Here is a 13,982-nt window from a genome sequence, read left to right on the forward strand (position 1 = left end):
CTGTTTTCAATCCATGGTAAAATCTATGAACTATCAAACACTTGTTTAAAAGCTTTGTTCTGCATATGCAGAGAATGCTAGTCCTCAGAACGGGACAACAAATCGGGTCTCCCGAAGGGCGCATCTGGTAAAGGCACTCCGCCCAGAGTGCAGGATGCGCCCTATAGCTTGGACATCGCCAGTTTGAATCCGAGCTATGCCACTGCAGAGCGTGGACGGGAGTTCCTAGGGGGTGGTGCACAATTAGCCAAGCACTGCCCGGGCGGGGTAGGGGTTAGGTCGGCTGGGGAGTCCTTGGCTCACCACACACCAGCGACCCCTGTGGCTGGCTTGCAGAATGATAAAAAAGCGGACAGCTGACGGCACTCATTTTGGAGGATGCTAGTGTTCATCCTCGTCTCTCCCGAGTTAGTTCGGGGGTTGCAGCAGTGAGCCAGGTTGAATAATAATTGGACATTACAAAATAGGTAGAAAAATTGGAAAAATGAATAAATTGTTACAAAAAAATCATCCAATTGTACAAACAATTAATCCTTTCCACCTTCAGGGATCTGTTTTTTTTATATATATATATAACCATTACAATTACGGTACACAGGGGAATTACTTTATTAATATTTTAGAATGAAAAGCCTTTTCTGCCGAGAGTTTTTATTTTTATTTTTTAAACATAATTGCAGGTTTACAGTACAGCGTTTGCATTTTTGGTTTATAATTTGTAACAATTATAAAACAAAGTAATATAAAATCACATGCAGGGGGGCTCTCGAGTGGCGCATCCGGTAAAGGCGCTCCGCGTGGAGTGCAGGATCCGCTCTATAGCCTGGACGTCGCCGGTTCGAGTCCAGGCTATTCCACAGCCAACCGTGGATGGGAGCTCCCAGGGGGTGGCGCAAAATTGGCCGAGCGTCGCCCCGGGGGAGGGAGGGTTAGGTCGGCCAGGGAGTCCTCGGCTCACTGAGCACCAGCGACCAATGTAGTCTGTCCGGGCGCCTGCGGGCTTGCCTGTAAGCAGCTCGAGAGCTGTGTTGTCCTCTGACACTAGCTCTTCGGTGGCTGCATGGTGTGAAAAAAAGCGGTCGGCTGACGGCACACACTTCGGAGGACAGCGTGTGTTCGTCTTCGCCCTCCCTAGTCAGCGCAAGGGTGGTAGCGGTGAGTTGAGCCTAAAAAATAATTGGACATTCTAAATTGGGAGAAAAAAATAATAATAACTGGCAACGACTAAATAAAAAAAAAAAAAACACCAGGTGTTTTACAGCAATTTAGTGAATTTCTAATCAGCATGTGTTTCAGCAACTCTTTTTTGTTTAGTAGTGATTATTGATAAAACTGAACTTCTTGAAATACCGTAAAGAGGAACACATTCAGATTGTTTTGATGTGTGGTGCAGATGGATAACGAGGGTATGGTGTCCGATTTAACAGAAAACATCAGGCACAATATGATATTTGCAGACTTATAGGCCACCCTGTATAAGTTTGCTGAAAAGGTATCATTTTTGTTGTTTAACACCAACGATCGATCTTGACCTAGAGAATTACAGAATAATGTTGTCTACCAGTTTAGTATGAAGCCAGGTTAGGTCTGGGAACCAAACAGTTCCAAGACCAGAATATGACAACAATCATGTCACAGTGGAAAGTGCGGTTAGACTTTCCCTGAAATTTTCCAGAACATTGAAAATATGAAGTCGGCATGAAGGCTTTACGAGATAATAGCAGCAGCGGTTGCAGAATTACAATTATAACTAAGCTCCCTAACAGAGATGCTTTATCATATTCTGCACAATGCTCTTGGCAGCTCCACAGATAAATGGGGGCATTTAGTCTACTGACAAAACACACAATCCAGTTATAGTTATGAGAAAAAGCACTGAATCCAAAGTTGTAAAATCACAAGCAGATTTCATTTCTCTTCGGACTGCTCCCTTGGTAAGTTTTTATGCAGCTTTTATGTCTTGAATTGTGTGTTGCTGGTTGTACTTTTCATCTTTCTGTAGAAACTACATCACGTTGTGTTGAACCAACTTCACACTTGGAAGGTGTTACAACTGCCCCTTGGGTTTTATTCCCTGTTCAACATTGTTTCTATTATTTTGTTACCAAGTTTTCCTCAAAAGAATACTAAATTACCCTTTATATAACAATGTGTTCATATTTTTGCCTTTTCAGTTTTTTTGGTGTCATTCTGTTCTAGCTGCAGAGAACATTTTTTTTTTATTTTTTTATTTTTTTATCAAACTTATTTGTGGATCTTGGTAGCTTGGGATTCAAAGTAAGTCATGAAAAAACAGCTTTAAAATTCTTGAAAGCTCCTCCCATCTCAGTTTCACACTAGCAGACATGGCAATCGCACAAGAGGAACCAACCAACCAACCGACATACATACTGTAAACCTTGTTCATGATTGTAAGCTGAAGACAACCTCACATATGTATTCCAAGAAAGAGTTCTGGCATCATATTAAACAAATTATTTTTTTTCAATCTCCCTTTGCACTAAAATAAATGAATAAATAAATAAACTCAAAAAAGCTTGCTGATGACCCAAAACACACACACTGGTTGGATTCCAATTAAAATAAAGATGAGATTAAAAATAGTTGTCCCAGCTAACACTTATTAAATACAATAAATATGTGTTTTTAGAACACTTTGACGGTTGACAAGCCAAAATAAACAAACACTGCAAACCAGATAAGTTGGGTTGCCTCAGATGAACAGACCTTTCAATTTCTTTAACCATGACGGGTACATGTCAAGTGCAGCTTGGTTATAGTTTCCTAAGGAAAGCCACAAATAAACACAGTAGTAATACATGTTTATGATGTACATCAGGGGTAGGCAACTCGTCTTCTAGTCCATTCCATTGTAGGACTTTGTGGTCATGCTTTATTTTAAGGGTTTGTGCCGGGGTGCCCACCCCTTGTGTGTATTTTATTTATGTAAATATTATTTGTGTTGTATTATTATCATCATTATTAATATACAGAATGTTGTGTTTGTGTACAGGCAGACGAAACCGTCCGTCATTGTTGTTTGAGACCGGAGAAAAGCCGGTTTCGTAAAATGTTGAATCTTAAGTAGCTCGCGGTAATGTGGCTGGAGCCTTAATAAGGTCATTGTTTAATACAGCGGTGGCCAATACGTGGATCGCAAAAGATTTTCGGTGGATCTCGGGACAAATCAGAACAAGCACTAGCATATAAGCATGCAACAGTTTTTGTTTCGGCTGATGGGGAGAGCCTTCTGTGTCGTCCAGTAGCACAGATGAAAATATCCCAACAGTTTCTGCATATGAGACAACAAAATGTTTGTGCGAACGTACATTTTGATTTAGGCGCACGTATGCGACTAGAAATTCCTAAAGATTGACTATAAACAATAAACGTGATTTATTTTTTATGCTGAAAAGTATAAAACAAAAGAAAAAAAAAACCTCATAGCTCTAAACTCATAGCTCAATTGTAATGTACTCTGTAATGTATCCCATACCCCACCAATTTCACTGATTTATCAGTGCGATGGCTACTCGTTTCCTGACAGTTTGTCAAACCAAGATGAGGAAAATAACAAATTCATTTATGGCAGCGTCTTTACAAGAAATGAGCAATGCAGGTATGTCAGAAGATGAAAGCGAACAGGGAACTTCGAGTTGGTTACAGCGTGTTCACAGTTGTAAAATACAAGTTCAACCAACAGTAGCTAAATGATATCCCCTGGCTTAAGTTTGACAATGTTAAAAAAAATCCATGTTTTGCACGTTTTATCAGGATGCAGGGGAACTGATGGCAGGCAAGACTGCATTTTTAACAGGGAGCCAGAAGTTCAAACATGAAAATATATTAAAACACAGTGCTTCAAAACGGCACGCAATGTGCGGAGAGGTAGACCATCCCGCTACCATAAAAAGGCAAGTAGCACATTCTGAGGAACATGCTACCAAGCAGTTAAAAAAAAAAAAGTCATCCCTTTTTAATTTTGTTGATGCCAAAGTATTGAACTGCACAAGTGTTATGTAAGAAAGGAAGGGAAAAAAAGATCTGTAGATATTCAACAATACATTTGAGCAAAAATTGTATTATTATTATCATTTTTTTGCATGTGTGTGTGTGCGCCCCTAAATTTTATCCACCAAAATGGCAGTGTTTGGTGTATTGGCCAATAGGCTCCAGCCACTGTATAAAAGACACGCTCCGGGCTCAGAGCAGGAGGAGAGAGTTAAAGAGAGTAAGAGCAAGAGCGACTGCTACCAGCCATCGAACAAGGTCCTCATTTTGATAAGTATTATAATAGTTTGTGTTACATTTACTTTGGCCAATGTGCCCTTTTCTTTTGGTGTGTTTTGTTTAACACTAGAACCGCCATGACAGTCTTTTGAACCGTTTTGGCAATTAATTTAAATTTCTTTGCGTTTGTGAATTTTCTCGCGCATGTCCGTTCTGAAGTGTTACTAAATATTTGAATTAAATACCCATACGGTGTTTAAGCTGCAGAATTGTAAAAATAAATAAGTTTTAAGAACTTACTCCTTAAAACACCAGAGCAGCTTTTGTAACCGCATATTGAAATCAATAAAATATAGTCGACAATTTAGTCTGGCCTTTGTAATACAATCAAAGTCATTGTGAAAGAACATATTATAATCCTGTCGAGTGCTTGAAACACTGATGAAAGTCATTCTACACATCATATATTTATTATTATTATTATTATTATTATTATTATTATTATTATTATTATTATTATTATAAGCTCTCTGCACAGATCAGTGACCATCAGGACCGATGCTAAACAAAAGCCAGAGACTGTTACATTTTACAATGCAACGAAGTACGGTGTGGATGTACTTGATCAAATGGCACGGCAGTATTCTGTCAAAAGTGGTTCTCGCAGGTGGCCTGTGGCTGTTTTTTTATAATGTTTTGGACCTGGCTTTTGTTTATGTACAAGGAGTGCACCGGGAACACAATCTCCCGGAGGGACTTCATTTTGCAGCTAGCCCTGGAGCTAAGACAGAGAAACATTCTGATCAAAGAAACGCAAGCCAGCTTGCAAATGCCCCCCAACCTTCAGCCAGTGCAAACCCACTGGCGCAAGGAAGAAAAGACAATGCCAGGTTGCTAAATGCAACAGAAACAAAACTTTGGATGTCTACATCTGTTTACACAGTAGTTTATTGTGTAATGTTTTTTATTATAGTTTTTCATATTCATGTACTGTATATGTGCTCTTTTTGAAAAAAAAGGAAGATTGTGTCTAACTAACCTGCTTGATTTTTTTGAGGATGCAACATCGACAATGGATAATTGCAAAGCATACGACATGGTTTATTTAGATATCCAGAAAGCTTTTGACAAAGTCCCACATAAAAGACTAATTCTCAAACTGAATGCAGTAGGGATTCACGGAAATACATGCACATGGATTAGGGAGTGGTTAACATGTAAAAAACAGAAAGTACTGATTAGAGGAGAAACCTCAAAATGGAGCGAGGTAACCAGTGGAGAACCACAGGGATCAGTATTAGGTCCTCTGCTATTCCTAATCTACATTAATGATTTAGATTCTGGTATAGAAAGCAAACTTGTTAAATTTGCTAACGACACAAAAATAGGAGGAGTTGCAAACGCTGCAGCAGCAAAGGTCATTCAAAATTATCTAGACAGCATTCAGAACTGGGCAGACACATGGCAAATGACATTTAATAGAGAAAAGTGTAAGGTACTGCACGCAGGCAATAAAAATGTACATTATAAATATCATATGGGAGATACTGAAATTGAAGAAGAAATCTATGGAAAAGACCTAGAAGTTTATGTTGACTGTAGAAATGTCTTCATCTAGACAATGTGGGGAAGCTATAAAAAAGGCCAACAAGATGCTCGGATATATTGTGAAAAGTGTTGAATTTAAATCAAGGGAAGTAATGTTAAAACTTTACAATGCATTACTAAGACCTCATCTAGAATATTGTGTTCAGTTCTGGTCACCTCGTTACAAAAAGGATATTGCTACTCTAGAAAGAGTGCAAAGAAGAGCAACCAGAATTATCCCGGGTTTAAAAGGCATGTCATATGCAGACAGGCTAAAAGAATTGAATCTATTCAGTCTTGAACAAAGAAGACTACGCGGCGATCTGATTCAGGCATTCAAAATTCTAAAAGGTATTGACAATGTCGACCAGGGGACCTTTTTCGACCTGAAAAAAGGAACAAGGACTAGGGGTCACAAATGGAGATTAGATAAAGGGGCATTCAGAACAGAAAATAGGAGGCACTTTTTTACACAGAGAATTGTGAGGGTATTGAACCAATTCCCCAGTAATGTTGTTGAAGCTGACACCCTGGGATCCTTCAAGAAGCTGCTTGATGAGATTCTGGGATCAATAAGCTACTAACAACCAAACGAGCAAGATGGGCCGAATAGCCTCCTCTCGTTTGTAAACGTTCTTATGTTCTTAATTTGTGTAATTACTGTGCTATGCCCAAGTAAATTATATCATTAAAAATTTCAGATTGTGCTGAAAAAAACAATATTCAGGTTTCCTATGTTTCCTTTAGAGACCTGTGAGAAATTTGACTTTTAAACAATTCGGTCCCTAATTCAAGAAAATCCTCTAGCACTGGGGGTGGAAAACAAATTATGTTTTGTCCTGTAATATATACAGACATAATTAGAGACCGATTTCTGGTTTTATTTCAAACAATTTTATCTCCTTTGTCTTTGTTGGGAAATGCACTTTATCGATTTTATTTTAAATCAAAATTGACAAAAATCTAATTTTAAATCAATTTGTCCAGCTTCCCTTCTGTATTCTTTCTTTGCCGATATTGCTGTTTTCATATATATATATATATATATATATATATTTTTTTTTTATTTCAGCAGTTGTTCTGTGAACGGCAAGGTTGCTAGAGTTTACAGCCTCTGTAATTTCGCCTCAACGCTTTTGTTTTGTATGTGCGGATACCTGAGGATTAATCCTACTGGTCAACACTTGTTTTCTTTTAGAATATTCCTCCAGTAAAAAGTGAATTTCTTTTCTTGGTTCCAATTTGGGTTTCTTTGCTTCTGAGCCATTGTTTTTCTTCTTCTGAGGTAAAATATTGAGGTAAAAATGCAAGGTGACAGCGTTTCCATGGTGTGTTAAAGAACAGATAGGATACATTAACAACTGGGACTATTTATAAAAAAAAACAAAAACAACAACTATCGTAAAGATGGGCTTCATTTGAACAGTACTGGGGCAAGTAGGCTTGCTGCACATTTTGAAAGCTACCTAAAAGATTTTTTAGATTAAGATCCAGGGAAGGGCAAGGTACTAGTGAGAAACATTATTTCAGCAAAGGCATTCCCAATTAATCCATCTTCAGAAAACCAAAAAAAGGCTTACCCCATTGAAGTTGTGTCGGCTTCTCGTATCACAGTATTACTTTTTAATAGACCCTGTGGAGTTTGTTATAATAACCTTATAAATATCCCAGTTATTACTGGCCAAATAAAACTACATCAGTCTAATAATCTCTGTTTGGCATTATTTAATCTTAGATCACTGTCCAATAAAGCACCTTTACTTCATGATTTTATTGTAGATCAAAAGCTTAAAATGTTGGCTCTCACTGAAACCTGGCCTGGGGTAGATGATAATGTCTCAGAGGCACTTGGCTCTTTATTACCTTTGCACTCTGAAACTATGGATGAGCTTGTTGATAATTATAATATCTTTCTATCTAGTACCCATGATGCTATTGCTCCAGCTAAGGTTTGAAATGTTTCTCTAAAGAAATACTCGCCATGGTTTAATGACGCCACTCGAAAACTTAAACGGCATGGTTGAAAATTAGAACGTAAATGGAGAGGTACTAAACTACATGTACATTATCTTATATGGAAGGACCATCAAGTAAAGAGAGGCTTTGGTAGTAGCCAGATCAATATCCTACTCTAACTTAACTGAAACTAACAAAGATAATCCTAGATATTTTTTTTCTATTTTGAATAAACTAGTTAATCCTCTTTGTAATCCTTCTGCTGCCACAGTCTCTTGCAATGACTTCATTGACTATTTCCATAGTAAAATTCTAAACATCAGATATCAAATTTCACAGATATCTTTGGTGATGAAAGACTTAACCCCAGTAGAACCTACCAGACCTATTCTGGTTACTTTTCATTCCTTCTCTCTGGTGACCTTAATAGGTTTAAATGATAGTCATGCATATTAAACCTACTACTTGTATTCTTGATCCTATTCCAACTAAAATTATTGAACGAAATATGTTTTTCTCTTAATACCTATATTCTTAATTTTCTTAATGGTTCACTTTCTTCTGGGTTATTTCCATCGGCTCTTAAGGTAGCTGTCAAAGCCAATGATCAAGAAACATAACTTGGATCCAACAATTCTACATAATTACAGGCCTATTTCAAAACTTCATTTTCTTGCAAAGATACTAGAAAGGGTAGTTGCAAATCAACTGCATACATTTTTTACACAAAACATCTATGAAAAATGTGTCTGGTTTCCACCATGCACATAGTACTGAGACAGCTCTTGTTAGAGTATTAAATGATCTATTAATTGGCACTGACTCTGGTTATTTATCAGTTTTAATTTTATTAGATCTAAGTGCTGCTTTTGATACCGTGGATCACTCTATCTTAATCAATCGCCTGCAAAATTTTGTGGGTGTATCTGGAGTTGTTTAATCCTGGTTCAAATCTTATCTTTCCGATAGGTCTCAATTTGTTTTAATTGGGAATGAAAAATCTGCATTGTCTGAATTAGTTGGTGTTCCACAGGGCTCTGTTTTAGGTCCTTTATTATTTTCCATGTATGTGCTCCTTCTGGGTAATATAATAAGCAAACATGGAGTAAATTTTCATTTTTGTGCAGAGGACATTAGGCTGTATTTGTCTCCAAAACCTGGTGATGCCTCTTTTGGGACCAATATAGTATCTTGTCTTACTGACATTAAGGGCTGGATGTCTCAAAATTTCTTAATGTTGAATGCAGGTTTTGTTAGTGGCTTCATCAAACCAGCTGGATAAGCCTGAATCACTTGGCCTGGATTTCAGCAGACTATCTTGTGAACCTGTACTAGAAATGAGAAATTTATATTTTCCAATCGGACGTGTTTGTTTGTTTTTATAAATTTGATTTTTTGTCCTGTAAAATGCTTTGAGATACACCTGTATGAAGGGTGCTATATAAATAAACTTTGATTTGATGATAACCAAGATGTGCTTGAGCTACTTGGTGCACAACAAGCTTAGAGTCTATTGGCTGTAGAAAAGGCTGATGTGAAAAGCACTTAAGGGGTTTCCCATCCCTTAGTGGACCAGTTAAGGTGTTTTATGCAATGCTCTTAAGTGATTCCCTTAGGTAAGGGAAAATGTACCCTTAAGTTAAATACTTAAGATGTTTTACGCAACCGGGCACAGAGCCCTATGGATGATCAATACCCAGTCGATCATATGCTTGAAATTGGTTCAGATTGTTATGGTAGTAATGTTTAGCAAATTACATCAGATTTGTATTAACCCTAACCTAAAAAATTAACAATGTTTGTTAACAGTTAATAAACTAAAAAAAAAAAACGGTCTTTAAAATAAAGCATGACCGACTTTGTTTCAATCAGTTTTTTGTTTATTACACCCAGTTGAAAAGTCTTGCAATGGAATGAACTAGAAGAGCCAAGGTTTCCTGCCCCTAGTGTACATGAAAGAAAAACCTGAAAAAATGGTTTATAAAAAAACAAACAAAAATAAAATTGTTAATCAAAATGCCCAAAGGAACTTACTTGATTTATTAAATGTTAGCTTTGCTGGATAGCTCTACTGCATTTAATCCCCTTACCATTGCATGATCCCTCAGCCAAAGATATTCGGACCAGGAGATTTTACAATTAGGCCAATAGTTTGAATACAAATTTAAAAAAATTGTTTTTAAAAAAGAGCCAAGAACAGAAGTCATAAGTTTCCAGGCACATGTTTGATATCATAATGGTCTTACCTTTTCAACACATCCTACCATAGCTATTTAATGTAGGGGTACTGCATATATTTAAAATAAATAAATAAAAAATAATGTTGAAGCCAAGCATCAGGCTCTACTTACCATGTTGAATATCCTTCATATCCAAGTGAAGGCTAGACATCAGGATTCCCACAGCCTGTGACCTTTTGTTGTTTAGCAACTTGACAACCTATGAAAATGAAGACAATCAAATTATATGCTACAAAAAAACTATAAGAGAACTTTCTTTCCTTCAAAACGGATAAAGTTGATCCAAACGCTTTGGATTTAAATGTATTAAAAAAAAACAAAAAAAACTGCACCATCACATAGTAGGCCTGTATTTAAAATCAGAAAGTATTTACTGAAACCACCTTGTGCTCAGCTATGTAATGGAACTAATGCAATTCCTTGTCGAAATGTATTTTTGTTTTATCCTTAAGTTCTACAAGAACCATAGCTGTCATCTAAGAATTTGATATGCCATCAGTACAGTTAACCAGGTTATGTTTCATCGGTGCAAATTAAGTGGTACAAAATTATCCTTATGTCTTCAGTTGTTGACTGAGATTTTGGTAATTAACAAATCACACACCTATAAAAGACAGCGATTAAAAAATAAATAAATAAATAAAAACAAACATGCACCACAATATTGTTGAAGTCTGCATTGTATGACCTTATAAAGTATAAGGTTACAACCACAACCGAGCTGTTTTGAAAATGAAAGCTAATTCCACCATGTTACCCCTACATTTAAAAGATTCATGCAACGTGTTACTAACTAGTTTGTTCATAAATACTGTATATGTATGCTCACACCCTGCCTTTTCATTTTTAAACGCTGTACAATTTTGAAGAAATTTACTAAGTAACAGAATAAGGGATATCAACCAAGATTGGAATAAATAAATAAATAAATAAAATACTCTGAGTTTGTTTTATTCAACAGTGACATTAGTTAGCCATGTGTGTAAGTTATAGTTTGACGGTGCAAATATATACAGTATCACAGTATATAACATTGTGTTAAAGCACACGTTTCACTCGTTACAGGAGAAGTATACAACGTAGTGATAATCTGTTATAAAAAGAAAACCACCTCAAATCCACCTCAAGATTGTATTTTGTCTATTATTAGTACTGATAAAACAAGGAAGACGTTACTTGGATCATGGTAACGTTATAGCTAGCTATTTGCTCCTATTTTTTATTTATGTTTTTCGTAGTCAGAATTGATAAAAGTAATACAATGACCTACCTCTTATGTGTTCATTTTTAGCGTGGGTGAAACCAGAGTTAACATTATAACAAAATAAGCTCTGTGACAGATTAAATTAGCATTTTATAGACACTAAATAAACTTAATATCCTGTTAGGTCATTGCCTGTTCTCTTATAAAATCGTAATGTTCTTAACAGTTATTTCATTTTACTTTTGGTCTATAAAATAAACTTCATACCATTAAATTATATCCACGTTGTTCTGTTACTGTAGGTATAGTATCTGTACTTTAATACTGTCCAATACGATTTGTATTGTGTGCCTCGTGCATATCTACATGGGGCGGTACAAACCTCAGTCATCGACAAGTCAGGGAAACTATATTAGCAATGCTTACCCACTTTATGAAAGATACTAATAATGTACATGTTAAAAAAAAATTAATACCGGTAATTATGTACGTGTTCACTCACGGTCAGTCACTGCAGCGTAAGGTATCAGAAAAATGCTACTGCATTGTGACAGAGACGGAATGATTCTTGGTGATAAATCTCCCTCCTGACCTGTGAGGGCGCTATGTAAAAGGAACAGAGTGCCCTGGACTGGATGGCCAGACAATTCATTCCCAGGGTTTGGCAGAAGTCGGGCATCTAGAAAGAGAGCGGAGCTACATTACACTAAATCATCGACCCAGAAGGGAAACGATGTGGAAGCCACAAATTAGAGGAGCAGTTGCAATTGTTAACCAAGGGGTCATGACTGACGGTATATAAGGGGAAGTAGCGAGGTGATCTGTTCCTTTTGTTATGGTTAATGCTAACGTGGAAGGAGAACCATATTGTGTATCGTGAGTGTTATTTTTTGTTTTTGTCATGTCTAATTATACTTATTTGTTGTTTAGACGGCCAACAGGATCCAGAGCTGTAGCTACAGGCCAGCACAAAACCCAGACAACACTGCACTATTATCACGATAAATTGAATTAGCACCACAAGCACTACAGCACTCACTTTGGATTGGTGACTGTGTTTGTATATTGTGTGTGTATTTAATATCATGTTTATTGTTCCGGAACTGAACCCCTCGGTTAAACTGTGTAGTACACAGCCTTGTGTACTACCATTCATTATTATATACAATTGTCAAGTGACTTTGGATTATAAATAAAACACCATTGCACCTGGATTATTGTTGTCTGACTTATTGATCACGGCATTACTCCTGCATCTGCACACTGCAAACCACTTTGCCACATGCATAAAAAAATAGTAGCAAATTAAGAGTTTTGGGAAGCAAAATGCTACCAAACATACGTTAACTTCAAGCCTTGAGATAGATAGATAGATAGATAGATAGATAGATAGATAGAGGACCGATTAATCAACTAAAGAGTTGATCGCAGATTAATTATTTTACAATTTAAAATCGTGCAGAATTTTATTTTTGTACCTAAATAAAATCAACCAATAAAAAATCTGCATTTTCTCCACGGCAGTCCAATCATGAGTGAGCGGAGGCGGGACAAATATGCTAGGCTCTAAACAGTATATAGCAAGATTCAGAACGACTTGATCTCTTCGGTGTCTCAGGGTTTGCTAGATGCAATAAGAAGGAGAAGTACAAGAAGCCAAGTACAAGCCAAGATTGTGACCATATCACTATACATCATCCAGAGACGGCAGGTTGGTGCTGTGCACTGGGATGTCTCAAATTCTGCCAACAATTTCTTGATTTCTGCCAAGGTGTCCTTTGCACTTGATAGCAGTTCTGCTGTGCATTTTCCATTTTTTTCTTTCAAAGTCTCTACAAGGTTTTGAACATGAAGAGAAAGTTCTGACAACACTGTAGTCCACTGTAGTTCTCTGTTAGGAGCCACTTCTCAAATACTTCACAAAACAGCTAAAAAATAGCAGCACAGACCAAACAGTGAAATTCATTCTGGTGTTGAGGTAAGTGTTTAGGCACGATTGATGATACTTAAAATTGTTTGCTACCATGTCTCCAAAGCCCTGAATTTTGGTCAGCATGGTATTATCTTTAAGTTCTTGTGCTTTCTTCCAAATTACATATTCACGTTCCTTTTCAGAAATGTTTATAAAAGGTGAGTTACATGATTTGTCACATTTTCTGTCACAAACAAAGCAGTTTTCTTTTAGATGGATAGGAGATGGTGTCGAAGAGCGTGTTCATAATAGATCTTTTTTCAGGCCCACAAGTGGATATGGTGGAAAATTCAGAATATTCCAATCTCTTCTGCTCTACAGTCTTTCGGTTTGTGAAGTTGTTTCTACATTTAGAATGCTAAACTGGATGTTTGGCCATGAATTCCTCCTGTATATTTACATCACTGAAAAGTCGGAAAGACACATTATCTTCTTGGTTTTTAATTGCATAGAGTAGGGATGGTTATCCTAATATGGTAAATCTCTGTAGCAAAACCTTTTCAGTCCCATACTGACAAATTAGACATTTAGAATGGTCTGTATGAGAGCTGGATCTCTTGATTAATAGAAAGTGCTGGTTCCATGCTCATCCCTCACTTACCAGTGTAAAAAAAAAAAAAAAAAATGTCAGGTCAACTGGTATTAATAACTGTCAGCCATTCCAGCACAAACACACTGGCTGGATTAGTAACTGAACTCGGGGGCTTCACATAAGGCAGGGATGGGAACCTGTGTTCCTGGAGGGCCGGTGTCCCTCCTGGTTTTTTTTTTTTCCAACTGTGCCCTAAATTAC

At 37.0% G+C, this 13,982-nt stretch overlaps 1 protein-coding gene across 2 annotated transcripts in view; it reads right to left on the minus strand.

Moving 5' to 3' along the window:
- Positions 1-13,982, minus strand: part of LOC117403197 (formin-2-like) — a 197,429-nt gene that overhangs the window by 127,772 nt on the left and 55,675 nt on the right. For both annotated transcript variants that reach the window (XM_059023818.1, XM_059023819.1), the window contains one exon: positions 10,125-10,212. In XM_059023818.1, coding sequence (XP_058879801.1) covers positions 10,125-10,212 — 88 coding nt within the window. The remainder of the gene's footprint in view (positions 1-10,124; positions 10,213-13,982) is intronic.

This window comes from Acipenser ruthenus, chromosome 5 (genome assembly GCF_902713425.1).
Source record: "Acipenser ruthenus chromosome 5, fAciRut3.2 maternal haplotype, whole genome shotgun sequence".
Taxonomy (NCBI): domain Eukaryota; kingdom Metazoa; phylum Chordata; class Actinopteri; order Acipenseriformes; family Acipenseridae; genus Acipenser; species Acipenser ruthenus.